The 27,762-nt window shown below is 36.9% G+C and overlaps 1 protein-coding gene across 1 annotated transcript; it reads left to right on the top strand.

The window, feature by feature from the left end:
* The first annotated feature begins 74 nt into the window (after positions 1-74).
* DNAL1 (dynein axonemal light chain 1) lies at positions 75-23,474 on the top strand. Its single transcript, XM_016208169.2, has 6 exons — positions 75-833; positions 2,157-2,212; positions 9,635-9,690; positions 16,137-16,263; positions 17,323-17,463; positions 21,619-23,474. Exons 1-6 carry the CDS (start codon positions 799-801, stop codon positions 21,657-21,659), a joined length of 456 nt encoding a protein of 151 aa, XP_016063655.2. The 5' UTR covers positions 75-798; the 3' UTR covers positions 21,660-23,474.
* Positions 23,475-27,762: the final 4,288 nt, after the last annotated feature.

Below are 27,762 nucleotides of genomic sequence, written 5' to 3'. Positions count from 1 at the left end.
AGAGGGAGGGAGAGGGAGAGAGAAACATCAACTGGTTGCCTCTTGCATGCCCCCTAATGGGGATTGAGCCCACAACCCAGCCACGTGCCCTGACCAGGAATCGAACCAGCTACCTTTTGTTACACGGGAGGACACCTAACCAACTGAGCCACACCAGCCAGGATGAAGGTAGAATTTAGTAGTAAATTACTGTAGAGCAAATAGTTTTGACCTCAGCTGTGTTGTAAAGAGAATATCTTCCAAAATTCTTGGTATTTGGGGGTTTTAGTTCAGACTGACTTGTGTATAAAAATAGAAAGGCAAGATGACAAAGAAAACAGTTGATCTTACAGGTCTAAATCTGATATTTAAGGAAAGGTTGATTGGGGACAAGGAATTTTTCCCAGGAAAATGTTTTTGGTGTGTTTTTTTTTTTTGCTTTTGTTTATTAATTGATAGGCTCTTAAGGGATTTTAAATATTACAGAAATTAGTTCTCTTCTTTCCTCCTTTTTTCCATTTGGTTGGGACCTAATAATGAACTATCTTAGTTGGCCATGTAGAAGCCTGGTTATCAGAGTCAATAGTAAAAGTCAGTATGTAAACTGTAAAGAATGTACAGAACTACTAAATTCTAATAATTGTTTTGAAATAAAGATCGAAAAGCCTTGGGAAATTCGGTCCTCCTTTAACTCCACATGATACAATTACGGATCATTTTCTTCCAAATTAATTTTTATCACAGGAAGAGAAAACCAGCCAGAAGTCATCTGAAGCCAAAGAGGTAAAGCTTTATGCCCAGATTCCTCCCATAGAGAAGATGGATGCATCCTTGTCCATGCTTGCCAACTGCGAGTGAGTTCTCATCTTTATTCACCCTCCTGGTTGGCTAAACAGCAATTAAAGAATTATTCTTCCACCATACTCCCAGATTTAAGGAACTCAGGTTTTCACTAGTAGTTTTTGGGAGTGGGGATGACTAGAAAATATGCAGATTTGATCAGTAATTTATACTACACGGTAATTGACTTTGCTGTTTCAAGTAAAAAAAATGAGTAATTCCTCTTCAAGTCAAATCAGAACAGATATGATCACATGTTCTACAGCAAATGTTTCAGGTTTTGAATTTGGCTCTGCCACTTTTTGGCTACGAAATATTAGGCAAATTGTTTAATATCTTTGTACCTCAGTTCTTCACTTGTAAAATATGGATAATAATAATATTTATTTCACAGGATTGTTGTGATGGTTAAAATAGTTAATACATGTAAAGTACTTAGAAGAGTAATAGGCATGCATTAAGTATTCAATGGAGTTATTTTTTATGATATTTTTTGCATGAAACTTACTAAGATATTAAACATTTTGTCAAGAAAGGAACACTAAGAATGTGTAATTATGCTCCTTTTAAAATTTGTTTTTATATAATTAAAGTATGTATGGGAAAAAATCTAGATAAATATATATAAACTATGAAAAGTAGTTATCTCTGGGACGATGTGTGGGGTGGTTAGGATTACATATGATTTCTTACAATATACATTTCTGAAAGATTTAACACATGAGAAAATAAATATCTCCATAATGCATATATATAGTTCTGCTTTTTACAAAAAGGGATCATATAAAATGTATTGTTTTGCTAGATGGTTTTAAAACTTAACTACATATCGTGGACATCTTCTCAAGTGGGTGTCTATAGCCCAATCTCATTTGTTTTAGTGGCAGTATAATATTCCTCAGTTCATGGATATTTATAGATTTTTTTTCCCTCCCCATTTTTTCATTACAATAATACAATCAATAATCTAATTCATATAACTTTTGGCATTTGCATTAGTATTTCAATAAGATGTATTCCTAGAAATGAATTACAGATCAAAGAATATATGCATTAAAATATTTAATGGATAACGCCAAATTGCCCTCAAAGAGGTTTTTTGGGTTTTTTAAAAAATTTTCTACAATGAGTATGTTTTAACTTTTGTAATCAGAAAAAAACTGTGAAGATTTCAAAATGAAGGAATACATGCCAAGTCTAAAGAGGGGAAAAAGGATTCAGTGTCGAAAGGAAGTATTACTTAAGGATCATCTTCTATGGGTATTAGAGAAATAATTTCTGATATACCATTTAAAATTTTTTCATATTAATCCAAGTTTTACTTTGTTCTTTTTAAGGAAGCTTTCACTGTCTACAAACTGCATTGAAAAAATTGCCAACCTGAATGGCTTAAGTAAGTGATCCACAATAACAGATGGTTCTTGGATTTTTCTAGTTATTGGAATAAACATTCCAGAGACACTACGTAATTCCAGAAATCGACACCTGTTTTAACCACAGTAATTGTCAGATGACAGAAAGAATATATAAATAATGTGTCTTAAGTTTGATTAGCCATAGAAAATTACAGATACATGAGACCTGAATATTTTGAATATATTTTAAAGCTTTTATAGCCTGGCCAGCGTGGCTCAGCTGTTGAGCATCGACCTTTGATCCAGATCATGGTGCAATTCTGGTTGGGGCACATGCCCAGGTTTCAGGCTTGATCCCCAGTGGGGGGCGTACAGGAGGCAGCTGATCAATGACTTTTTCATCACTGATGTTTCTATTTTTCTCTCTCTCTCTCCCTTCCTCTCTCTGAAATCAATAAAGATATATTTAAAAAATAACAATAAAGCTTTCATAGAGTTAGAATTGAGACATCATAAATAAAAAATCAGATATTTTTGTTATTTTTTTTGGTTCAGATTTGTCTTGTGTTTCATATTTGTTATATTTAGAATTTAATTTCTCACCATCCTTGTTTTTCCTGTGCTTCTTATCTTTGTTAATGACATCGCCACCTATCCAGTTGCCAAGGCCTCAGACTCCTGTGCTAGTTTCCTATGGCTGCTGAAACTTGATGGCTTAAAATAACAGAAATGTATTTCTTCACAATTCTGGAAGCCAGAAGTCTCAAGTCAGCTTCACTGGGCCAAAATCAAGATTTTGACAGCCACACTCCCTCTTGGAGAGTTTAGTGGGGAGTCTGCTCCTCGTCTCTTCTAGATTCTGATGGCTGCCACATTCCTTGAACTATATCACTCCAAGTCTCTGCCTTTATGGTCATATTGCCTTCTTTTCTTTTATCTGTTTCAAGTCTTTCTCTTTTGAGGATACTTGTGATTGCATTTAGGGAACACCTGGATAATTGAGGGTACTCTCCTTATCTTAAGATCCCTAACTTTTTCACATCTGCAAAGTACTGATTCCCCATATAAGGCAACATTCACAGGTTTCAGGGATTAGGATGTAGTTATCTTTTGGTGAGCCATAATTTAGCCTACCATATTCTCCCTTTACTTCCCTCACGCCCTACATCCAAATTCATCACTAAATCCTATTAACTCCGAAAGAGTTCTCAAATAATATGTTGTGTTTTCATTTATAGGAGCTACAGCTTTAATTTAGACTCTAATCATCTCCCCCTTAGATGGTATTTATCAAACATTTTTGACCACTTCCCACAGTAAGAAATATATTTGAATTTATGATTTAGTACATATATGTAGTCATATAAATACACATATCAAATATATACATACACATATAATTTGGAATAAAGTTGGTTAAACAACATTTACCTTTATAGCATAGGTTTTAGTCTAACTTTTTTATTTTTTTAAATGCTTGTCACAACCCACTAAATTGATTTCACCCATAATTTGAAAAACACTGCTTTAAGACTTTTGTAATGGCCTCCTAAATTGATCTCCTTGTCTCTTATCTTTCTACTCTTAGGTTGACTTTCAGCACTGATACCAGAGTTTTCTTTCTAAAAATATTATCCTCTCCCTGGCCGGTGTGGCTCAGTGGTTAGAGCATTGGCCTGCACACTGAAGGACCCAATTTCCGGTCAAGGGCACATGCCTGGGTTGCAAGTTCAGTCCCCAGCCCCAGTGGGGGTGCGTGTGGGAGGCAATCAATCGATGTGTCTCCCTCACATGGATGTTTCTCTCTCTCTCTGCCCCTCCCTCCTTCCCGGCCACTCTCTCTAAAAATCAATGGAAAAAATATCCTCAGGTGAGGATTAACAAAACAAAACAAAAGACGAATGCCAAGTTTAATTATCGTTTCTCCCTCTAAACACTTCTTTAAGCTCACATCATCATAATTACTCCTTTTTTGCAAACATTTATAACAGACTCTTGGATTATAATAATTATTACCTACTTCGTAACTATTGGGAATAATAAATGAGTTAGTGTATATAAAGGACTTAGAATAGTGCCTGGTATATATGTATAAATGATCAAGAAATATTAGTCATATTAGTCATTTTCATAGTGAGGAATATGTTCTGCCTTTTTAGATCATGAACTCCTTGGGGGCAAGCATCACATTTTAGTAATCTTTTTATCTTCTATTCCAAATCCCTATCTCCCCCAGTACCTTTGTAGTGCTAGAGAGGAAGTGTTTTCTATTACAGTTTGTGCATGAGATGATTCAATCTATTCTAATTTTTCAGTGATTCATTAAAACTGTAAGATGTTTTATTTTTTGCTTTGTAATTGAAATAACTTGCTTAAATCAGACTAAATTGATAACATTTGTCAATACAGATAACATGCTTTTCTTTTCATAAAACCATGATTATGACAGTAGTGAAAATGGTTAACCTATATAGGGCTGGCCATATGTTTTAACTAATATTCTTTTTTTTTTTTTTTTTTTAATTCTCACTGGAGGAATTTTTTCCATTGATTTCAGAGAAAGTGGAAGGGAGGGGGGTTGGGGGACAGAGAAAGAGAAACATTGAAGTGACAGAGACACATCAATTGGCTGCCTCTCACACATGCCCTGACTGCTCAGTGATCGGACCTGCAACCCAGGTACGTGCCCTTGACTGGGAATTGGACCCTTGACCCTCCTGTGCACAGGCCGATGCTGTAACTAGTGAGCATGCTGGCTATGGCATATTCTAACTTTGATCAATTGATAGTGACTCTCAGGAAAATTCTATTAAAAAGAGTTCCCAAAATTCATGGAAAAGAATACTTTGATCGATTATTGATGTCTGACACAGACATGGAATGAGAGAGTATAGGCATTTGTACCATGTATTTGCTATACTTGACCCATCTCATTTTAGTTCTGCTTGTAACAAATGGTACTCCTTCAGTCTGTGGCCAGGGAATACACTTTACCTGTGACTAGGAAGCAAAAAGAAGCCAGCTGATCCAAATGAAGGATTGAATAGATGACTCTAGCTTGCCTCCCACCTCTTTCCCTTCATGAGCACAGTAGTCTTACTTGTTATGCTATGGTGAAAGGATCTGAAATACATAGCTATTCCTATTTAACAGGGGCTTTATAAGGCAGAATAACCCCATAGTAATTTCTATTTATTGTACCAAAACTGTCACTGGAAAACTTCATGACATCACTATGTTCAAAACTGTGACTAAAAACCTGTACAATGTGAATATTAATAATCCCATTACAAATTAGAAAGTAGCCTGGCCGGCATGGCTCAGTGGTTGAGCATCAACCTATGATCTGAGATCGAGGTTCGATTCCCGGTCAGGGCACATGCCTGGGTTTCGGGCTCAATCCCCAGTAGGAGTTGTGCAGGAGGCAGCTGATCAATGACTCTCTCATCATTGATGTTTCTATCTCTCTCCCTCTCCCTTCTTCTCTCTGAAATCAATAAAGACATATTTTTTTAGAAATTAGAAAGTAAATTTTGTTGCCCTCCTATCTTTGGTAAAAATAGCATACTTTACATTGTAACTTTAAGACACTTTTTTTATTTTCATCAGCACCTCCTATAAAGAAAAGTGTTTTCCTTCTAGTGGTGCTCTACTTACACAGCATATAAACTATGGAAAATATGTAATTGTGTTGTGTTAGAACACTTGATCTATTAACTTTGATATTATAATTTATTTCCTTATACAGCAATAAATAAGATCTTAGCCTTTTGGTACCACTTTCATGAGCACTTTTTAAAAAAGGAGTTTTTGTATGTTAAGTTAGATATTATCTCTGAAGGGTGGCATATATTTGTTATCTCCAATTTCTGGGGTTGTTTATCAGTTCTTATCTTAGTTGACCTATTAGCATATCTTGACATGGATAATTTCTTCCCTCTTTGAAGCAATTTCAGTATTTGGCTTCTTGGACACTATGCCCTCCTGATTTCCTCCTGTTTTTCTGGCTACTTCTTCCCAGTCTCATGTCTCTAACTTTTAAATGTTGAAGTACCCCCCGGCCGAGCGTGGCTCAGCGGTTGAGCATCGACCTAGGATCCAGGCGATCGGGGTTCGATTCCCAGTCAGGGCACATGCCCGGGTTGTGGGCTTGATCAATGACTTTCTCATCATTGATGTTTCTATCTCTCTGTCTTTCTCTCTTTTCCTCTCTCTGAAATCAATAAAGATATATTTTTTTTAAAAAAATGTTGAAGTACCCCAGGACTCAGTTTTTAGATCTCTTTTCTATCTTCACCTGCTCCCTAGATTGATTATCTATTCCAAATCATGGCTTTACCGTCTATATGCTGATGGCTTCCAAGTTTATATCTTTAGCCCAAATGTCTCCTCTGACTTCCAGATTCACACATCCAGTTGCCTGATATTTCCATTACACATCTAGTAGAAATCTCATACTTCACCTGCTCAAAAGTAAGTCTTGCCCTAGCTGGTTTGCACAGTGGTTAGAGTGTTGGCCTGCAGACTGAAGGATCTTAGGTTCGATTCCTGGTCAAGGGCATGGACCTCGGTTGCAGGCTTGATCACCCCCCCCCAGCATGCGTGAGGCAACCAATCAATGTCTCTCTCTCACATTGATGTTTTTCTATCTGTCTCTCCCCCTTCCTTCCACTCTCTCTAAAAAAATCAATGGAAAAAATGTCCTCAGATGAAGATTAACAAAATAAATTAAATAAATAAATAAATAAATAATTAGATTTACTTTAAAAAAAAAAAAAGTAAGCCTTAATATTCTTCCCCAGCCCCAGCTAAACCAACTTCTTATGTATCTGTCTCCAAGACAACTCCATTCTTCCAGTTGCTCAGGCCAAACTCCGAGGTAATTTCTTGACGACTCCTCATACATCCTCTATACGAGGCCTAATACTTCCTAATTTCATCTCCTATTATTCTCTGATTCTCTCAGCTAGCTTCTTGTGTTTTGTGAGTACTTCTAATCTGGTCCTGTCTCAAGGCCTTTACACTTGAAGCCCCCTTTGCCTGAAAATGTTCTTCCTCCAGGTATCCTCATGGCTAGTTGCTTCACTTCCTTTGAGTCTTTACTTAGAAGTGACTGTCTATCTAAAATGTCAACTGCTTCCAACCTCCTGATATTTCATTTATTTTATCTGCTTTTTTTCTCTTTTACACATGTCACTATCTAATATACTTACTTATTTTGTTTACTATCTGTCAAATATTAGTTCTATGACAGCAGGATTTTTATCTGTATTATTCACTGTTACACTGCAAGTGCTTAGTGCTGTTCCTGGCATATAGTAGAGGCTCAATAATTATGTGTTGAATGAATAAATTAAAAAAAAAAAAGTCTGTTGATTTCAGAGAGAGGAAGGGAGAAGGAAAGAGAAAGAGAAACATCAATGTTTCTGTCTGTGCCCTATCTTCTCTTATAAGGATACCAGTCATATTAGATTTTACCTAAAATGATTTCATTTAACCTTAATTACCTCTTTAAAGGTCCTATCTCTAAATAGAGTCACATTCTGAGGTACTGGGGGTTAGAATTTCAAAATTCATATGAATTTTGGAGGGATCCAAGTCAACCCATAACATGGGGTCCTGTTTCAATAGTTAAGCTATTTTGCATGAATTAGATCACTCTTAAAATTTCTTGTTCTGAAAGTTAAATGTTTCTCATAAGAGAATTTAAAATAATTTATTAAATAAATGAAAACCAAAGTCTATATAACTATAGATGCCTGATACACACACACACACACACACACACACACACACACACACCACTTATTGTGTACTTATCATGGATTAGGCATTAGGCTGAATGTTTTAGACAATTATCTCAATCCTTATATGCTTATAAAATAGATATTATATTTCTTTATTTTACATATGAAACTGAGATTCCAAGAGTTTTGGTTGCTTTCCTAGAGAGTTGGGATTGGAACTTAGTTAATTGGATTTGTATTCTTAACCATTAATTTATGGATGTTATAGAACAGTGCCATCCAATAGAAAAGCCTGCACAGTCCCAAAACAGTTGCCACTACCCTTACACAGCTATTAAACTCTTGATATATGAGGCTAGTGTGACTGAAGAAACTGAATTTTAATTGTATTTCACTTTATTTTTATTTTTAAATATATCTTTATTGATTTGAGAGAGAGGAAGGGAGAGGTAGAGAAGGAGAGAGAAACATCAATGATGAGAGTCATTGATCGGCTGCCTCCTGCACAGCCCTGACTGGGGATCAAGCCTGCAACCTGCACATGTGCCCTGACCGGGAATCAAACCTCGATCTCCTGAATTCTAGGCTGATGCTCAACTGCTGAGCTAGGCCTGCTGGTCTAATTATATTTCACTTTAATTAAATTAAATAGCCATGTGGCTAGTAGCTGTCATATTGGACTGCATAGTTATAGAAGTTTAAGTTGTGAAAACTAAATATATAACTATGCATAAGTAATCACTGTAGTTTTTTAGAACAGAAATGAGATTTCCTGTGTTTTACTAGAAATCTTTTTTTAATTTTGAAAAATAATACCTGCCCATGGTTTTATGCAAATAGTTTTAAAGAGGTTACAATGAAAAATAGGTCTTTCTCTGACCATACACTCTCAGTTCCTCCCCAAAAGCAGTCACTGTTTCTTCTTTTTTCTCTTCCAGAAATAGCCTTCAGATATACAAATAGAAACATCCTTGTAAAAAATACAAATAGGCATCTTTTAAACCAAATCACAGATCAAATTATTTAAAAGATTGAAAGCAAAAGATTTAAAAAATACTAATTCATTTAATTTCACTTCTAATCCTTTGTGGAGTAGGGTGTACTATACATAAATATGTTTTCTAGTGGGAGTCCTCAAACTATAAGAGATTTTTAATATATATATGCTCTCAAATCTAAAGTTCAAATCTTTTTTTTTAAATATATTTTTATTGATTTCATAGAGGAATGGAGAGAAAGATAGAAACATCAATGATGAGAGAGAGTCATTGATTGGCTGCCTCCTGCACAGCCCCTGCCGGGTATCAAGCCTGCAACCTGAGCATGTGCCCTGATCGGGAATCGAACCTCAATCTCCTGGATCCTAGGCTGACGCTCAACCTCTGAGCCACGCCCAGCCCTGCTAAAGTTCAAATCTTTACTCTTATTTTATCCCTGTAATATTTTTACTAGCCAGCAATTTAAGACCATGCATTCCAAATAGCTAACAATTTTTAAATTTAATATTGGCATGATGTGAAATTATAGTTATAGTGTTCACCTTAGATGATAGGTCAATGTTATTTCCTACTTAATTACCACTTTTTATTAATACAGCCTTTCTTACTATACAAGAATATTTATTATATAAAATTTATAAAAGCTTTATTATACTAGATTATGATTGTGTAATATGATTCTCATAAACAAAAATTTGCTTTTTTTCCACCACAGAAAATTTGAGGATATTGTCTTTAGGAAGAAACAACATAAAGAACTTAAATGGACTGGTAGGTTGCTATTTATTACTTTGAAAAAGCATACACTTTTTTCTTAGTGTAAAAATAATACTTGTCCATTGCACAAACTTTACAAAGTAGAAAAGCAACTATAAAAAGTACTTATAAGCCACTGACAATTTAAACATTGCTAACATTTTCACTGACGTCTTCCTTGCTTTTCCCCCTGTTCTTCAATGGGTATGTAGAGAATGAAATCAAACTATACATATTGTTTTGCATCTCTTTTTTTTCTTAATATGTAAAGATCGTGTTTCTTTGTCATTCATTCACTCAACAAATTCATTCAATAATACTTTCTGAGTGTCTGTTTTAAGCCAGGTACTATTCTAGGCACTAGAGATACAGTAGAATGAGTATTAAACAAAGTCCTTGCTCTCATGGAACTTACATTACAGTAGAGGAAGACAGACTAGAAAATAATTGTATAATACATAAGGTGGTGGTGAATGCAGTGGAGAGAAAACAAGGCATATAAGAGACTGTGTAGATTGATAGGAAGCCCTCTCTGGAAGAGATGTAGGCTCTAGAGCTGACCAGGAGATAAGTACTCCCGGCTGAGGTGGACAGCAAGTGCAAGTGTCCTGAAACTGAAGCTGCTTGCCATGCTTGAGTGAGAGCAAAAGAGTTGAGTGAGGGGGGAGAATTGTCCTCGGTGAGGTTGGCAAGTGAGTCAGGAACTAGGAGGCCACACTGGGCCTTATAGGTCATGATAAGATTTTAGATTTTTTTCCATTTGGCTTACAAAGCTATTGGAGGTTTTTGATCAAAAGGTGTGACTTAAGTCTTTAAAAACTTTTCAACTATATACCTTTTTAATGACAGCATACTATTCTATTTTATTAATGTACCATGATTTATTAAATCAGTTATTTATTATTCATTGTTTTCAGTTTTAAGTTATCATAATCAATGGTGTTATGAATCTCCTTTTAGCTATATTATTGCACACATCTGTGAATAATTCATTAGATAAATTCCTGGAAATGGAATTGCTGGGTCAAAAGGTATGAATTTCTTTTAAGGCTTTTTTTTGACATTTCATCAAGTTACCATTCAGGAAGTTTGTAACAATTTATACTTCCACCAGTAATGGATGAGGTTTCCTATTTCCGCTTACCAATCTTGGACATTTAAAACTTTATCAAGTTTTTGACAGTGGAGTGAAGTGAACTATGTATTTTTATTTATATATTTACTGGCCATCTGAGTTTTCTGGCAAAGAAGCTGAAATGAAACAATGTTGTAATACTAGGAAATTTTAGGAAATATGAAGCTAATTTCTTTTTCTTGTATCTGTTCCCAAAAAGACAATAATTTTTTAAAAATTATTTATTGTTAAATAATTCATAAACATTCTGAAATTTTTTATGACTCTGGCTTCCTTCCCTACCTCCCAATAAGTTTAGCTGTGCTTCAGAAGAGCCAGTGGAACTGAAACTGCAGTGGTTCCCAACAGTAACCTCCCAAAATGAGACAGGCTACAATGGCCATCTCTCATTACAGGAATAGCTATAATGCCTAAATAGGGGACAGTGTTCAGAGGGGCAATTTTGAAATCATCTTGAGTTATATGAATAATATTCCCACTTCTATGTGTCCACTTACTCGCATAAAGTTTTACTAATGAATTTATAAAATACTTGAAAATTCTTAGAGATTACATTCTTGAATAAAGGAAGTTTCCCCCCAAAAATGATAGCCAATAGATGAATTGTTTGCTTTCTAGTTAGATATGATGAGTAAATACTTAATGATCTTTAAAAAAGTGTTTTTGGTTTTCTAAATGATTGGTATATTTAAAAGATATTTTACTTTATCTACATTCTCTAAGCATTAGATAGTAAAAATGTCAAATATAGGGACATTATTCATAATGAATAAAATATTAAATTATAATACAAAAATTCAGAATTTGTTATACTTCAGACTAAATATGACTTTGAATGATCTGGAAACATACCCCCAAATTTTTAGGATCAATAGAGGCTTAATATTCCATTAGGTATTTTCAGAATACCAGATTCTCAAGTATTGCTATAGTATATAATTTCTCCCATGAAATGTAATATACAGCTAGAAATCACAAAGAAATTATAATTATAGAATTAAAGGCTTGTATGGAGATATAACCTAGCTGAACCGTCCCTTGCATAGATCTCTTCACTTTCTATATAATATCAATAACACCCAAGAGTTGGTTTTCTTTCCAGCATGTGTGTATGTGTGTGTGTATGTATACACACCATACATACACCAAAACAACATTTTTCCAGTTCAAAAGCTTTCCTACTTATGTATAGACTAAAGAAAAATAATAAGTTAGGATATAGATGCTGGGCTTCAAATAGGTTCACATACTGACTTACTCATCTAGAAACACCAGTCTCATAGCATGATTTAAATAGCTGCCTTAGTAAGTTTCACATGACCGCTCTAATCTGTGAGACATGGAGTGTTAAATTGAATGAAAGGGCTCTGTTTAAAGCTACTGGAACACTGGCTATTAAGGTACATTATTAAGCCTATTTGTATATATGATCTGCCACCTGCCTTCCTTTCGGATCTCATTTCACATTACTCTTCTTCCTAGCTAGTAATCTCCAGGACTGGCTTCTTCCTCTTCCTGGAACATGCCAAGTCCATTCCCACCTGAATCTTGTACTTGCTGTTTCCTTTATATTTACTGTTTCCTCTGCCTAAAAAACTCTTTGTTACTCTAGATTTCCACATTACTGGCTCCCTCTTAACCTTCACACTTCAGCTCCCCAAAAGTGACCCAGCTACCCTATATCTAATTATTGCCAGCTCTCTAGGCAATAATTCTTAACACACACACACACACGCACATGCACACATTTTTATCTTATCTGAAATTTTTATTAGTTTGTTCTTTCCCCTCTTCCTTCCCCTCTCTTTCTGTCTCTGTCCACGCACAAATCCTAATGAGCATGTCAGTTTTGTTCATCAGCATCTATGTTAGTGCTTGATACATGTAGTAGGCATTCTATAAGTCTTTACTGATTTACACAATATTTTTATTACTAATTATAAAAACAGGTTAAAATTATAATTCTAAGAGTAATATATGTTAATTGTAAAAAACATATCAAGCAATTCATAAATATATGAAATACACTGTGAAAGTCTTTCTTCTCCCTACCTCCCTCCCCAATTCCATAAGGTAACAGAAATAATATTGTTTTGTATACTTTAATATTTTTTCTGTGCAAATACAAATAAATAGATATTTGTGTGTATGTATATGCATGTGTGTGTGTATGTTTCATATGTTTGTACTGTTGATATACAAGGTTAATATATTTTTTCTGCTTTTTCACTCAGTTCAGGGTAGGCAAAAGTACCTTAATAATAATAAATAATATAATAATTAATAAGTAACAATACAAGAATAAACTCTGTGTTTTGAGTACACAACTGTAAACCTACTTTTGCCAACCCCTGTATATCAGTAGTAGTCTTCCATGTCAAAAATTGCAGATTTAATGCATTCTTTTTTAATAGCTGTACAGTTTCCCCTAGTATCAATTATAAATTTGATCCATGATTGCATGTATCAGAATTTCTTTCCTTTTTAAGGATGAATAATATTCTGTTGTATGTATATGCCGTATTTCATTTATCCATTCATCTATCAATGGCACTTGGGTTGTTTGCACCTTTTGGCTACTGTAAATAATGCTGCTATGAACATGGATATCTAAATATCTCTTTTAAACCCTCTTTTCAATTCTTTAGGGCATATGCCAAGAAGTGAGATTGCTAGATCATATATTTTTAATTTTTGGAGGACCTGCCAAACTGTTCCATAGTACCTGTACCATTTTACATTCCCACCAACAGTGCACAGTTTCTGCATATCCTTGCCAACACTTCTTACTTTCTGTTTGTTTGATATAGCCATCCTGATGAGTGTGAGGTGGTCTCTCTCTCATTGTGCCATACTGCTTTTTACTATTTTACAGAGTGAGAAACTTGCAGAAGCAAACCAATTTCCTAAATGCCTGTTCACTCAATGTCCAGTTCTCCAAAGGGCCAGTTTATTGAACAACAGGTTTCACTGAATTGATCACACAAACTTAGCCAGATTTTACCGATTGATATTCCCGATTTCTTCACCAAAACCTTGTCTTTATTACCTACTTATAAATATATAGAAAATTGTAGTGCTTGGAATGGTTTCAATACCTTCTGAAATTTTCTTTAAGGTTTATTTAGTGCTGCTAATGATACTGCAGCTGTTTCATCCAGATGTTGGATTTGTCGGTCCATCTTTGTAGAATGTCAGTTTCATATTTTAGGTTCTGATCACTTCTCAAATTATTAAAACACATAAAAATAGTAATCTAATTGAGCTGCTAGCAAATCCTTATATTTAGGGAAGTACAAAAGACAGTGGAATAGATTGAAAATGTCCTGAAAGACCAACCTACACTCTGGGCATTCAAAATCTACATATTCCTAAGTCAATATGCCTAAGACATTCTCGTTTCACAAAGTCATATTCCCAAGTAAAGTTCCGAAATGTACTGAAATTTGGTTATGACAAAAGACCTGCATTCAAATGGCTAAAAACTAAACTGAAGCTAAATTTACACTTCAAGTGAGTGAACAAAGCATTACAGACATCTTCAAATTATCCTATCTTAAGAATGTCTATCCAGCTAGACAAATTGCTATAATTTGTAAGTAAACAATTTTTTGGTAAGTCAGTAAGAGTAAATTCAGCAAATTGGTTATTTGGAGAATTGATCAAATTGGCTATATGAAAACTGACTAAGAGTCCTCATCACATGTTAAAAACAACACTAAATTAGTGGCAGAACCAAGAACTGAGCCTAAATCTTCTAATCAGTATTTAATCGGTATTTTTCCTACTACCTCACACTTTCTAAATTGGAGAAATGAGGTGGATGCAGATGCAGTGCCATGAAAATGCATGCAATACAGTTTAAATGACATGAAAACTGATTCCCCTCTTCTGAAGATGTATATGATATACTAATTAGGTCATTTTGGTGGAGAACATATCAGAATACTAGCTGAGGGGGGTTGTCTAAATCACAAAGTTCTGATATAAGAGTGCCAGGACGGACTGATTTAAAAGGTACTTTACTCTGAAACTGTTATTTCTTCTACTCAGAAAGCTGAAACTAAGATGAATTGTGGGAGTTGGGATGACACACAGAACTACCTCAGGCCACTCCTCAGTTCTTCCCCTTGGTTCCACCAGTATGGAAAATGCATACATTAGGGATCTTTATCCAGGGTGCATTTATTCTCTTTGTAGTTTCTGAAGGGACAGTTACTTCCCAGGATAGATGTGGGTTCCATGTTCCAGACATTACCATGTGGCCACAGGTAAATTCTTTTGGGTTAAGAGAGCATCTAATTGATCCTGCCTAGTATTTTTTTTGTTGTTTTTTTTTAAAGGAATCACTAAATTTTGTCTTATGTCTAAAAATGAAGGAAGTTTGTGCCACCACTGATTATATCTATCATTTAAGAGTCAGTGTGGTATCTAGCCAGCATGGCTCAGTGGTTCAGCATTGACCTATTATCCAGGAGATTGCGGTTTGATTCCTGGTCAGGGCACATGTCCGGATTGTGGGCCTGTTCCCCAGTGGGGGGCCTGCAGGAGACACTGATCACTTTCATTCATCATTGATGCTTTTATCTCTCTCCCTTCCTCTCTCTGAAATCAATCAATAAAATATATATTTTTTAAAATAATAAGAATAAAAGAATCAGTGTGGTATAATTTTTTTTACTATAATGGAAAACTTTGGGTTTTAACTGGAATTTTATACATTAAAAGAAGATGAATGAATGGATAGGTAGCTGGATAGAAGATGGGCAGATCTTTTATAGGAAAAGGGTAGTAAAATGTTAATGGTAGAATCTGGGTAGTGGATATATGGGGATTTACTATAAAATTCTTTCAACTTTTTCTATGTTTGAGAGTTTCTGTAATTAATATTGGGGGGGGGGGGAATCCTGAAATTTAGACCCAGCTCTACTATTTAATAGCATTGTGATCTCAAACAAAGCCCTTAAGCTCTCTGTAACAGAAATGAAATAACCTTCTTTGCCTACTTTAAATGTTACAAGGATAAAGTAATAAAATATATAGGGAAGTAATTTGAAAGCTATACTATTCAATAAAAGTGATAACATAGTGCTACTATTTCTCCTGTTGGTGATTTCAGTACCTATTCTTAGTTCAGGTAAGTTTAAAGAGAGGAAGAGAATGTTCTACTTGGCTTTTTTAATGGCAGAAACTCCCACACAGCCTTCATTTCTCCTGCCAGGGGACAGGTGGTCTCAGTTCTCTTTGAAGACCATTGTTTTGAGGTTTATAGGGAAGGACAAAAGCTTGAAAATAAGCATGTATATCAAATTGCTCTCTTTTTCAGGAAGCAGTAGGGGACACATTAGAAGAACTGTGGATCTCCTACAATTTTATTGAGAAGTTGAAAGGGATCCATGTAATGAAGAAATTGAAGATTCTCTACATGTCTAATAACCTGGTGAAAGACTGGGGTAAGCTGAGGCTGGCTCTTTGCTGACCTCTACTTCCCGTTGATAGAAAACAGCCCAGTAGGGAATGTGGTGCAAAATAAGGACATTTGCTTCTAAGCACAGAGAGAAATGGCGATAGGAGCTCCCATGTGTCAGCCAAACACTTGAAATTACACCTAAATCTTTATATACAGTACTTAAAATGATTCTAATTTAATAGGTTCATGAAAAAATTAAAATTAATTGTCCAAAGGCTGAAATAAATCAGCTTAAGTTTAATAATTCTTGTGTGGAAGGCCTGCCTGACATTTACATTGCTTTGCTTTTGCACTGGACACGATTCATTCAGCATTTATTAAAGCCTTATGTGCCATGAACTATGTGCCAGACTCTTGATGCATAGTTGAGTAGGACACCATCCCTGCCCTGCCCTCGAGGAGTTCACAGCTAATAGCTGTAAAACTGTGATAAATTCCACAGTAGAGGCTCCAATGAGTTGCTTTAAAGAATTCAAAGGTGAGGGAGGGCATGGGCAGAGACGGCAGTGTAGCTTAGCCCATACCAATGCAGTACGGCATAAGGAAGACCTGTCAGTGTCGAATGATTTGTTCTTTTCTATTGTAAATCTCATTTCCTCCCCATATCCTATCCTTAGGCTAGCATGAAGGTAGAAGAGGTGTGCCTTCTTTTTCCCTCCCTTTCTGTAACGTTTTCAGAGAATCATTCCATGTGGTCTAACTTCTCTTACTTACTTCAAAATCTTTTTTTTAAAAAGACATATCTTTATTGATTTCAGAGAGAGGAAAGGAGAGGGAGAGAGAGAAATAGAAACATCAATGATGAGAGAGTCATTGATCAAGCCCACAACCCGGACATGTGCCCTGACCGGGAATCGAACTCTGATTGCCTGGATCCTAGGTTGACACTCAACCGCTGAGCCATGCCTGACTGGGCTACTTCAAAATCTTAAACAACAAATTGTTCTGAATAGTCACAGACAGTGATATTGGAATTCAGCCCCCAAAGTCATAAGAGTAAAGCCTGCCATTTTAATGTGGAAGGTATTCTTTGTACCTGTAGCTGAATTTGTGAAGCTGGCAGAACTGCCATGCCTGGAAGACCTGGTGTTCGTAGGCAATCCCTTGGAAGAGAAGCACTCTGCTGAGGGGAACTGGATCGAAGAGGCGAGCAAGAGAGTGCCCAAACTGAAAAAGCTGGATGGTGAGTGCTAAGCCAGCGTGCAAGTATTTCGTAGGTGTAAGAGTTGAGTTTATGACATGGAATCATGAAAAGGAGCAAAACTCTGAAGAAGACGATAGGTTGTCTCTAATCTCCAAGGCCATTTCTGTCCACAGGAAATTTTATGGTCCACATGTGGACCAGGGTGAGATGAAAAACTTTTAGGATATTTAGACTGGTATAAGATCATCCCTAGGCCAGAAGCTTATAAAAAAGTTGGGCTTATTCTCAAGTCACAGGTATTATTTTGCAGAATAATTATATATAAATGGTAAGTAACTACTTTTTCACAATTGAATCAAAATTGTAGTGTTCTCTAATGCCCACACACACACACATTTTAGTTTCCTAGGATCTAAGATAGGTGTCTCTATTTATGGATATCCTTGACTGAGTGGGTTCAAATCCCAGTTCTACCACTTAATATCCTTTTTTGTCATTGTGGTAGTTAAGTTCACCAAACTTTTTTTTTTGTAATCTAAAAACTGGAAATTATAATAGTCACAGAACTCTCTGGGTCTTACCTATTCCCAGGTGCTACCAGGAACCCAGGCCAGGATTCTGACTGTTCCAGGACCCACATACTTCCCTTTTTTCCTGCCAGCCCAGGGAAATACCTTTCTAATCAGGATAATCACTATCCCCTCCTTTTCCACATCATTCTACATCTTCGCGCAAAGTCTATCTTCTTAGTGATCTTAGGCTTTCAGAGACAAAGCCAGCAAGTCTGACATTCCGTTTCTGCTTTCCACACTGCCCCCGAAGCAAAGACACAGAGCCCACTGGCCGGCCTGATTGGATGGGGGTGGGGCGTGCGGGATGCGCAGAAGAAACAGGTGACCCAGCTGCATCCCCGTCCTCCTCCTCACCCCATGTAACCAGTGTGTGTTTCCCTGTTTGTCTTTATCACCCTACTCATACCGATACAATCCAGAACCAAAGGACCTAATTGTCTGTGGTTGAGGCTTCCTTGTTCCCCACCCTTCAGTCCCCTCTTCAGTCCCCGCTTCATTACCCTGCTGTTCTGTCCTTCCCATTCCGTGTCTGTTTCTCTCTCCCTTGCCACCTCTATCTAAAGTTCAGTACTCAACCCCCTACCCACCTCAGCTTACTGTGGCAGTTGTCTTTAAGTCGCAATGCATCCCTGCAGGGATATGTCGGAATCCCTGGGGAGAGAGTGAAGGAGATGTGTATAGTCTGAAAAAGTTTTACAGGTGATTCTTATATGCCTCCCTGGAAGAGATGTGCTCATCTGTCCTCCAGCTGAGAATTATCGACATGCAATAATTACATGCAAAAGTCCCTTCACTAGCTCTTTTCCTATACCAAAAACTTTTCACAGCTTGATTGATGGATAATTGACATACACTTACCTACACATATTTAAAGTATATAATTTGATATGTTTTGATATATGTATATACCTCTGAAACCACCACCACAATTAACATAGTAAAGATATATATGATGGTGACTATAGTTAACAATACTATATTGTATACTTGAAAGTTGCTAAGAGAGTAGATCTTATAAGTTCTCACACATACACAAAAAGGTAGCTACATGAGGTGATGGATGTGTTAACTAACCTTATTGTGGTGATTATTTCATGATATATACATATATCAAATCATCATGTTTACACCTTAAACTCATACAATGTATAAGTGAAGCTGGGGAAAAGACAATGAACGTATGCATCACTCCCAAAAGTTTCCTTGTGCCTCTTTGTAATCCCTGCCTCTGCTCATCGCCACCTTCCCTCCCACGGCAGTCACTGATCTGCTTTGTGTCCCTATAGATTAGTTTGTATTTTTTAGAGTTTTATATTAATGGAATCATGCAGAATGTCCTTCCCCGCCCTCTGGATACGTACATAGGGGTAAAATGACAAAGACAGTATATTACCTCTGTGGGAGGTACAGGAATGATCAGGAAGAGGCAAGCAGGTTTCTAAGACTGGTAATGTTCTAGTTCCTAAATTGGGTGGCGCATATACAATCACTGGTTTTGTTACTCTTTAAATTATTTATATTGTGTTTGTATGAATTAATATTTGACAATTAAAACTAAAATAAACTAAAATAAAATAAAATAGAGGCTAGAAGACATTAGATTCAGCCTTTTTATGTCCACCTTTAGTTGGATTCTAGAAACCACTTGAAATCATTTGTCTTTACTTCCTTCAGGATTATACACAGGAGGTGAACCCCTTCTCTTAAGAATATAACAGAACCCCTCACGTAGACCCTGAGTAGACCAAGCCACTTCAGAGCCTTTTGGACAGAGTATCCCTCTCAGGCCATCTGAACAGCCCCTAAAAGAACCCCCTTGGTCTATACTAAACCAGTGGGATAGACCAGAACAGAGATGGCCACAGCTGCTAACTTGTCTCTTTTTGCCACTCTCCTGGTGCTTATAAGCAAAACTGGGAGATCTTAAAATGTTAAAATGAGAGAGACAGTACCAAGTGTTAGTGAGATGTAGAGCAACTAGAACTCTTATACCCTGCTAGATGGTAATGTAACTTGATGTAACCACTTTGGAAAAAACCGGCATTATCCACAAAACCTCTACACACATGTATGTCCCTTATGACCTGGCAGTTTTTCTCCTAGCTATATACCCAAAAGAAATGTATGTATGTTTACCAAAAGACATGCATGAGAGTGTTCATAACAGCACTATTTTAATAGCTATAATCTAAATGCCCATCAACAATAGAATAAATTATGACATATTCATGCAATGGAATATTAAACAGCAAAAAGAATGAACTACAACTTCACACACTATAGATGAGTCATACAAATGTAATGCTGAGCAAAAGAAGCCAGACACAAAGTGCATGCTGTATCATTCTGTTCTATCAATTTCTAAACATGCGAAAGTACCTATGGTGTTAGGCATTTTGTGGGGAAATAGTGACTGGAAGGGGGACTGAGGAGGTTTTGGGGTTTCTGATAATGTTCTCTTCCTAATCTGGGTGCTGGTGACCCGATGTGTTCTCTCTGTGTACATTTATCAATCTGTACATATTTTTTATACTTTGTGTATTTTGCATGTGTGTTGTTATATTTCGTATGTATGTCATACTTCAATAAAACATTCACTCACCCCCCCACCCCGCAAGCAGATGCTGTGGGGAGTATAGAGAGGTAAAATTCTGCTCACTGCCATGAAGAACATAAGTGTTCATTTAAGAAGGAATTCCGAGGAAGGGCCATTGGAGTTCGTTCTTGATTAAGAGTAGGATCTAGATGGAAGGATAGTTGGGGAGGGCATTTCAAAATGGAGGAGCTTTGTTAACCAAGAGTCCTGGTGTAAGTGTGCAGGATGAGTTTGGAAGACAGAGAGTTGGTCAGTTTAGCTGGATTGGAGGGTGACCGGCTAAAGAGTTATGACTAAATAGTTGACGAGGTAAGGCTGTGGGCAGGTTCAGATGCCGGAGCTCAGGAATGGGTTGCCCTTGGCCCGCTGAGAGCTTGCAGATGTGTTTTGTTTTCCATACTTTCGTTCTTCCCACCCGCCCCCAGTTTACTACCAATGTTTAATATTTAGGGAACTAACAAAAAATCAGACATCCTGGGATTGCATATTTGATTGTGAGAAATGAAGAATATTTCTTTGTATTTAACATACAAAATTTCAGTATGTATGGGGCTTTGTTTTTTTATTTTTTTTAATATATCTTTATTGATTTCAGAGAGAGGAAAGGAGAGGGAGAGAGAGAGATAGAAACATCAATGATGAGAGAGTCATTGATCGAGCCCGCAACCCGGGCATGTGCCCTGACCGGGAACCGAACCCGGATTGCCTGGATCCTAGGTCGACGCTCAACCGCTGGGCCACGCCCGGCTGGGCAGGAGCTTTGTATTTTTGCCTGACACCTGTAGGCATTTTTATTTGCAACTCTCCATTCAGGGAGCCAGATATTCATAAGTACTTATATTAATCCATTTGAGAATTCTCTTGAGAGGCTGTTTGGTAATTTGAAATTAAAGAGATTTTATGAAATTACTTTTATTACGGCACACTTCACAGCATTTCAGAGCTTCTGAGGTTAACGGGGAAATATTTTCATTTAGAATTTTAGCGACCTGTTGGGAGTGACCAGAGCCTTTCCCTTTCATTTAGGCACCCCGGTGATTAAAGAAGACGAGGAAGAGGAGAACTAGGCCCTGCTTCCGCTCACGTGTCTCAGTGTCATCAGAACAGTAGATACGTTTTGTATAATTGTCTATTTTAAAGATGCTATGTGGGGGGAAGTTTCTTAAGATAAAACAAATCTCTGATTTCTGTTTTTTCTCTTAACCTATACAGTGTTTCTCCCCCAAATGGTAACACCAACTTTATATATTGTAGTCCTCTTTTTAGAAACTACAAATTTTCAGTTTTTGTTGTCAGTCTCCATCTACTGAAATCTTTATAGACCGAACAATCATTTTTAAGAAAAGAACAAATGTGGTTCTTCATTTTTTTTAGGTCAAGCAGTTAAATATATATACTTAACTTTTGAATCTGTAGATCATCTTTCCTGAAGGTCTGCCTCCTTATGACTCAGAAGCACAAGTGTCATGCCTTTGGTTCCGAAGGCAGCGTGGTGACAGGAGGTTCCTCTTAGAAATGCAGCAGCCATAGAAGCAAGACTCCGAAGTCAGAGTGAAAAAGCTGTGGTGAAAAAACGAAAAATTAATATCTTGGAGGCCTTAGAGCCCATGTTATGTTTACTTATTTGTTTTTCAAAAAATGTGTACATTGTCAACTGGAATTTAGGTTGTGTGTACATGTGTGGCCACTTGAGTCCCTGCGCAGGGCCAGTCAGTCATTCTGTGACCCAGGTCAGTGGTTAAAGTGACTGGCGTGGCTATTCCTTTGACCAGCACTGTGGCCTTGTTACCCATGTGGACCTGACGTTAGGCACACTTTTGGTTTTATAGCTTTGTATGTGATATAAGGAAATATAGATAAGCAGTAGTTATATTTGAATTCCTAACCTAAATCTTGGCCATTCATATATGCCAAAATTTGCCCTAATAACTTTGGACTGTTGACTGTTATGTTGGGGGAAGTGATTGTTCTAAGGGTAGAGAACCCAAAGACTGGATCTGGTACCTTTCAATAAATTAAATTTAGTATTTCAAAATATATTTTAGAAAAGTTTTAAGTTAAACAGCTCTTGAAATGAATTATGTAAGTGGTTATGGAGGGAAAAGAGATGTTTCATTATGGGATCCCAGGCAAAGGGCAATATTTTTGAAGATTGCTTTCTCTGTAAAGCATTGTAGGTGATTTACCCTCAGAATTGCAAAGCAATAGTTGGATGCAGAGCTTAGAATTTATCATATAAGAAAAAAACTCTTTTTGGAAAATGCAAGATATGGTAGTCAGTAACCAGATGGAGTCCATAGCAGGCCAGGACCGAATCACTGATAGATTGCAGTAAGGAAGTCACAGGCCCTCCACCAAATTGTGCCTGAAGTCCCTCAACCAGAGACTATTGATTTCATTTCCCCATTTACTTGTGTAAAATCAGTCAAAGAGGGAGGACTCATTTTAAAAAAGTGATCACATAAATAGTCCTGGGTTTCAGAAGTTTTCAGCTGTCATTTACATAGGAATTACATGATTTTTCAGTCACGCTGATCAAAAGGGACCACTGCTTCGACAATCAGTTCTAAAAAGGAAAAATTCACCCAACACTTTTTAGCTTCCTTTTAGTTCTTCCTCATAGCCTGATAGGAAGAAGGCTTGACTCTGACTGCTTATATATTCAAAGCCTTTGGGTACCTCTTTTGTGAGCCATAGGCAGTGACCATTCCTCGGTGATTTTAAGACCCAGAAGCTAAGAGGGAAGATGATTTTCTTATAGTATGAACTTCATCCAGTAGGCAAGCTTGAAGCCATATTGCTATATATGGGTGTATTTTCTAAAAGTTACTCTGGAAGTAAATGTAACAGGGAATGGACGACTTCATGTTGATTTTTTTTTTTTTTTTTTTTGGTAAAATGGCTTACGGTGTTTAGTTTTTTGTTGTTGTGTTTTGTGTGTTTTTTTAATTCTGCAATATAGAAACAAATTTCCCATTTCTCCCCATTTCTTAATGTCCTTTAATCACTGGTAGTTCTCAGATAAATGTAAGGTGCTTTCTGTGTCCATTTCACACAAAATCCATATTCAATTCTACTTAAATATTTGAATGACTTCTATGCATCCTTTACATGGAATGAAACCAAGAATCCTTGCGATTAGAAAATAGAAGATAGGGTGTATTAAGAAGTTCAGAATATTCTCTCAAGTCATTCCTTAGCTCATCCTTTACTGCTGCAAATATAGCTGATGTTTAATATCTTTGATTTATGCTTCTTGGATTAGATCTTTAACCTACTTATACTGGGGTTCTCTCTGTGCTCCTGATTTAAAGCATTATGCCATTTTAGTGGATCATTTAAATTTCCTCTATTGTAATGATGGTAGAGCTCTGGAATCAGTTTAGTATGTTAATATTTACACAGGAAACTTGATTCCAGCCTGCCAAGTAATTCAGCTTGTCTGTGTTCCCGAACTTGAAGCTTGTGGCTGCGTAACTGGTCAGGTCTTGAAAGGTTTTGTTCTCTATTGATAGGAGCTTGTTCCTTTAAATTAGAGTCAGCCTTTGCACTATCAACATTTGGGCTCCATAATGTTGTAGGGGACTGTCCTGTGTGTTATAGGATGTTTAGCAGCATCTCTGGCTTCTACTTACTAGATGCCAGAAGAACCTTCTTCTCAGTTGTGATAACCAAAAATGTCTTCACACATTGCCATCTGTCCCCTGGAGCAGAGGGGGAGGAACAGATTCACCCCTAGTTAAGAACCAGTGCTTTACACCAACATTCCTTTAGTCCAGGGTCCATTTATTTTTCACTCTTTAGCCATATGCCACCTGACTTGTTATATGAGAGAAGGTGGTACTTAATAATCATGGATGGAAGGAAATGGTTATTGGTGTTTCCCTTTTTTGTAATGCTTATTTTAATAATTCTCACATCACATTAGAAACTCAGGGCTGGAAGGTTCAACTTATTTTTCCCCCTCAACTTTTATTTCTTAACATTTTGCTTATCTTAGGACAGTGATTATTAACCTACCTCTCTCTTACTCTCAACAGAATCCAAGTTTATGTTAGATTTGCTTTGTCTCTAAAATTTAACATTTTAAGTATACTTTAGAAAATAGATTGCCATTTTTAAGTGTTCATTCATTGTCCAGTAATGCACAGGATTTTACAGACTGTAGCAGTCATTAAATATAGAAAAATATTTCATAAAATTTGGTAATCACATGTGAGAGTTAGCTGGTGTAGACACAAATTTTGGATGTGATCAGAAGAATGGTTATTGGATCCATTCCACAAAGAGAGGTGTAGTATAAGACACTTAAATGTTGTTTCTGTTTGGAAAGAGGAATTTTGACTGGAATAGATGCTTCTTTTGATATCTTTCACCAGTGGCTTAAAGTAGAATAAGGGGAATAGGAAATGAATCTTAACTGTTGCCTTCTTCTCAGAGTTGGTGATGTGTATGTAGTTGAAGGTAGTTATCTCTGTGACCCAGAATCTTCTGCCTGGGTTTCTCTTAGGACTAAATTGGAAACGTGCAGGACTAGAAAGGTTGGACTTAATCATTAACTTAGAGAAACTGAGGGGAAGTGTCCAGCATCGATCCAGGTAGTGTATCTCTAACTGGGTCTATTAGTCACAAAGGCTTTATATTGTAAGTAGTGGTAAAGGGAGAAAACTGCTAAACTGCAAGCTATCCTTTACCAGAAATTAGTTCCTTTGGCACACATCTTTCTCTGGGCCGCTTAAAGTGTCTGTAAATAGCTAAGTATAAAACGAGCTTTGGTGTAGCAGAGTCGGCGCTTCTGACGCAGCCAACTTGACCATATCCCTTTATTGTCACTCTAGCATGAGTTGTTTTTTTCATAAAACCATAAAATAGGTGCAATAAAAAAAGTTTAAGGGGATGTTTGTTTTTTTAAAATCACTGAACTTTAGAAATCTCACATCTGTATCTCTATTCCTGCCTTTTAATAAACCAGTGGCTGCAAAGGAAGAATACCGAAAGGAAAAACTAGACTGTCTTATCTTTTTCTGACCTACGATAAATTTTCACTTGACATTGGAGATGTCATAACTGGATTCCAGTTAATTTCCCATATTGGGCAGGTTAGAGAGGAACCAGCCCACCAAATTATGATCTGGCAAATTTAACAAGGGGGTGGGGGAGAGTAAACTATTTTTCAGTAGATTTGCACTTTAACATTATGAACTGGATGTTGGTTGGAAGTCCTCCCACAGGGCAGATGGGTAAATCCCTTGCCTGCATGTGGATATTAGAGTCAGAACTCAGTCTTGCTCGCTTTAAGCCCACCTCTGCAACAGTTGTCTGTTGATGTAATCAGAGCCAAGATTTCCGTTTCCCCACTTGGTGTCACCTTCCATGTCTGCTACATTGACAGTCATCCTTGGGAGGATGTGTCTAGTAGACTTCTCCGACTCAGAAACTTTGTGAGTTATCTTTCCCACATCTAGATTTAAAAAATTAATTTAGATGTTGGCTAAATTAAGTTGTGGCTAATGTTAGGAGGGTGGGAAATTATTTGCTTCTTTGATCAGCAGGGTCCCTCCCTGCCTCTGAGGTGCTATTGCCTAGAGGGATTAATCCCATCAAAAGACTGGGGGGTTGGTAGCTATAAGGAATATACATTTTGCCAGCTGCTTCTCCCAGGGTGGCAGCCATGATCACGAGCATCATTCCAGAATCTTTGGCTTCTAGAACCAACTCCATTCTGAAGAACATTTTAACATCTATTAACATCTATTAATACTTTGGTAATTATCTTTTATATGCAGGAATTTTGTAGCATGAACTTTATGACTAAAATTATTGTGTTAAATTATTTAGAAATGTTGTTTCTGAATGTTATTTTGTGAGACTTGTTTTAAAATAGTAATAAATTGTGTTATTTTATAAAAAAACTAATTTGTATCTTTTTTAGTTACATAACCATTAGTTTTAGCTAATACAGAGCAACTATCTGAACTTCAAATGATATTCTGTTCCAAAGAAATTCAGTCTTTGGATAACATATTCCACAGCTTTGTGTGTGTGTGCATGTGAGAGAGCGAGCAAGAGAGGGAGAGACTGACGCGTTTCTCTAGCCTCTTCCCACCCCCACCCCCAGTAGTTCACTACCAATGATTTTTTCTCCCAGGTCTGTAAGTCTTCCCCAGTTCTCTGGGCACCATTTCAAAGTGATCAGCATCCTGGAAAGAATCCTTACAGGTACAGCAAGTCACTACTGCACTTCATTCCTAGTCCTCTCCTTAGTTCCAGAAGTGTCCACGGTTCAGTTTGGCTGACAGGCCCTTGATTTGTGGTCTCAGTAACCTGATGGTGGACAGCCCCTTTTTGATAATGCAACAAACAGGAAGAACTGAGCAACATCAGTAACATTACACGTGCTCCCAGCACATGTTCTGTGCCATCAGCCAAATGTTATTTTGGTTCCAGAACGGGACATGTAGTGCAGTTTCTACTTCTTTATTCCATAGTTATTTGCTTATGAGGCTATGTTTCTTGCTGCTGTCCTTCAAAAAGCAGAAAGATTTTAATTTGAGCCTATAAAGAGAAAACCTTAATTTGGATCATAAAATAGTTCATTATTATTTTAAGTTCATCATTTTCTAGAACAAAAGATCTAGAATCCTGACATTGTTTTATACCATATGTATGTATTAAATGTTTATGTGTATATGTAGATATATACAATTGTTATATATAGTAAAAGAATCCCAGGAGATGACCCTCCCTCCTAAAATGCAGTCAACTCTGCACCTATAAAAAGAAGGTATATCACTATGTGCAGATATAGGATGCCCAAAACATATTGGCTAAAAAAATATGAAGAACCCATTGTTCGTTATGTGTGTATGTACATAGAGTGGGAGTGTGTACATATATGTGGTGGCTGGTTGGTGTGTGCGTGTGGAGAAATGGGAATGTATGACAGGGTGGGAGACTGGTATAGCGTGTGTGGTGGGAGGAGGGAGCACGTTTATGAGGGAGTGTTGTGGGGAAGGCAGGACGAATGTGTGAAGAATTATGAGGTGAGGGCAGTGTGCGCGCCGGGGTGTGGACAGAGAAGCTGTGTGAGATGGAGTGGGGAGAGGAGGAATGTTTCCCGGGAGAGATCTGCCTGTCTGTTGTGGGGGTCAAATATGTGGAGATGTGTAT

Source organism: Miniopterus natalensis, chromosome 1, assembly GCF_054644295.1.
Source record: "Miniopterus natalensis isolate mMinNat1 chromosome 1, mMinNat1.hap1, whole genome shotgun sequence".
Classification (NCBI taxonomy): domain Eukaryota; kingdom Metazoa; phylum Chordata; class Mammalia; order Chiroptera; family Miniopteridae; genus Miniopterus; species Miniopterus natalensis.
Note: the sequence above shows the minus strand (reverse complement) of the source record. Positions and strands in the feature narration are given on the sequence as shown.

What these genes read in the sequence shown, in the direction of transcription:
- DNAL1 (XM_016208169.2), top strand. Translation starts at nt 799, where the DNA reads ATGGATGCATCCTTGTCCATGCTTGCCAACTGCGA. An exon ending in TCCATGCTTGCCAACTGCGA is followed by an intron (nt 834 to 2,156) that starts GTGAGTTCTCAT and finishes GTTCTTTTTAAG; the next exon opens with GAAGCTTTCACTGTCTACAA. An exon ending in CAAACTGAAAAAGCTGGATG is followed by an intron (nt 17,464 to 21,618) that starts GTGAGTGCTAAG and finishes CCTTTCATTTAG; the next exon opens with GCACCCCGGTGATTAAAGAA.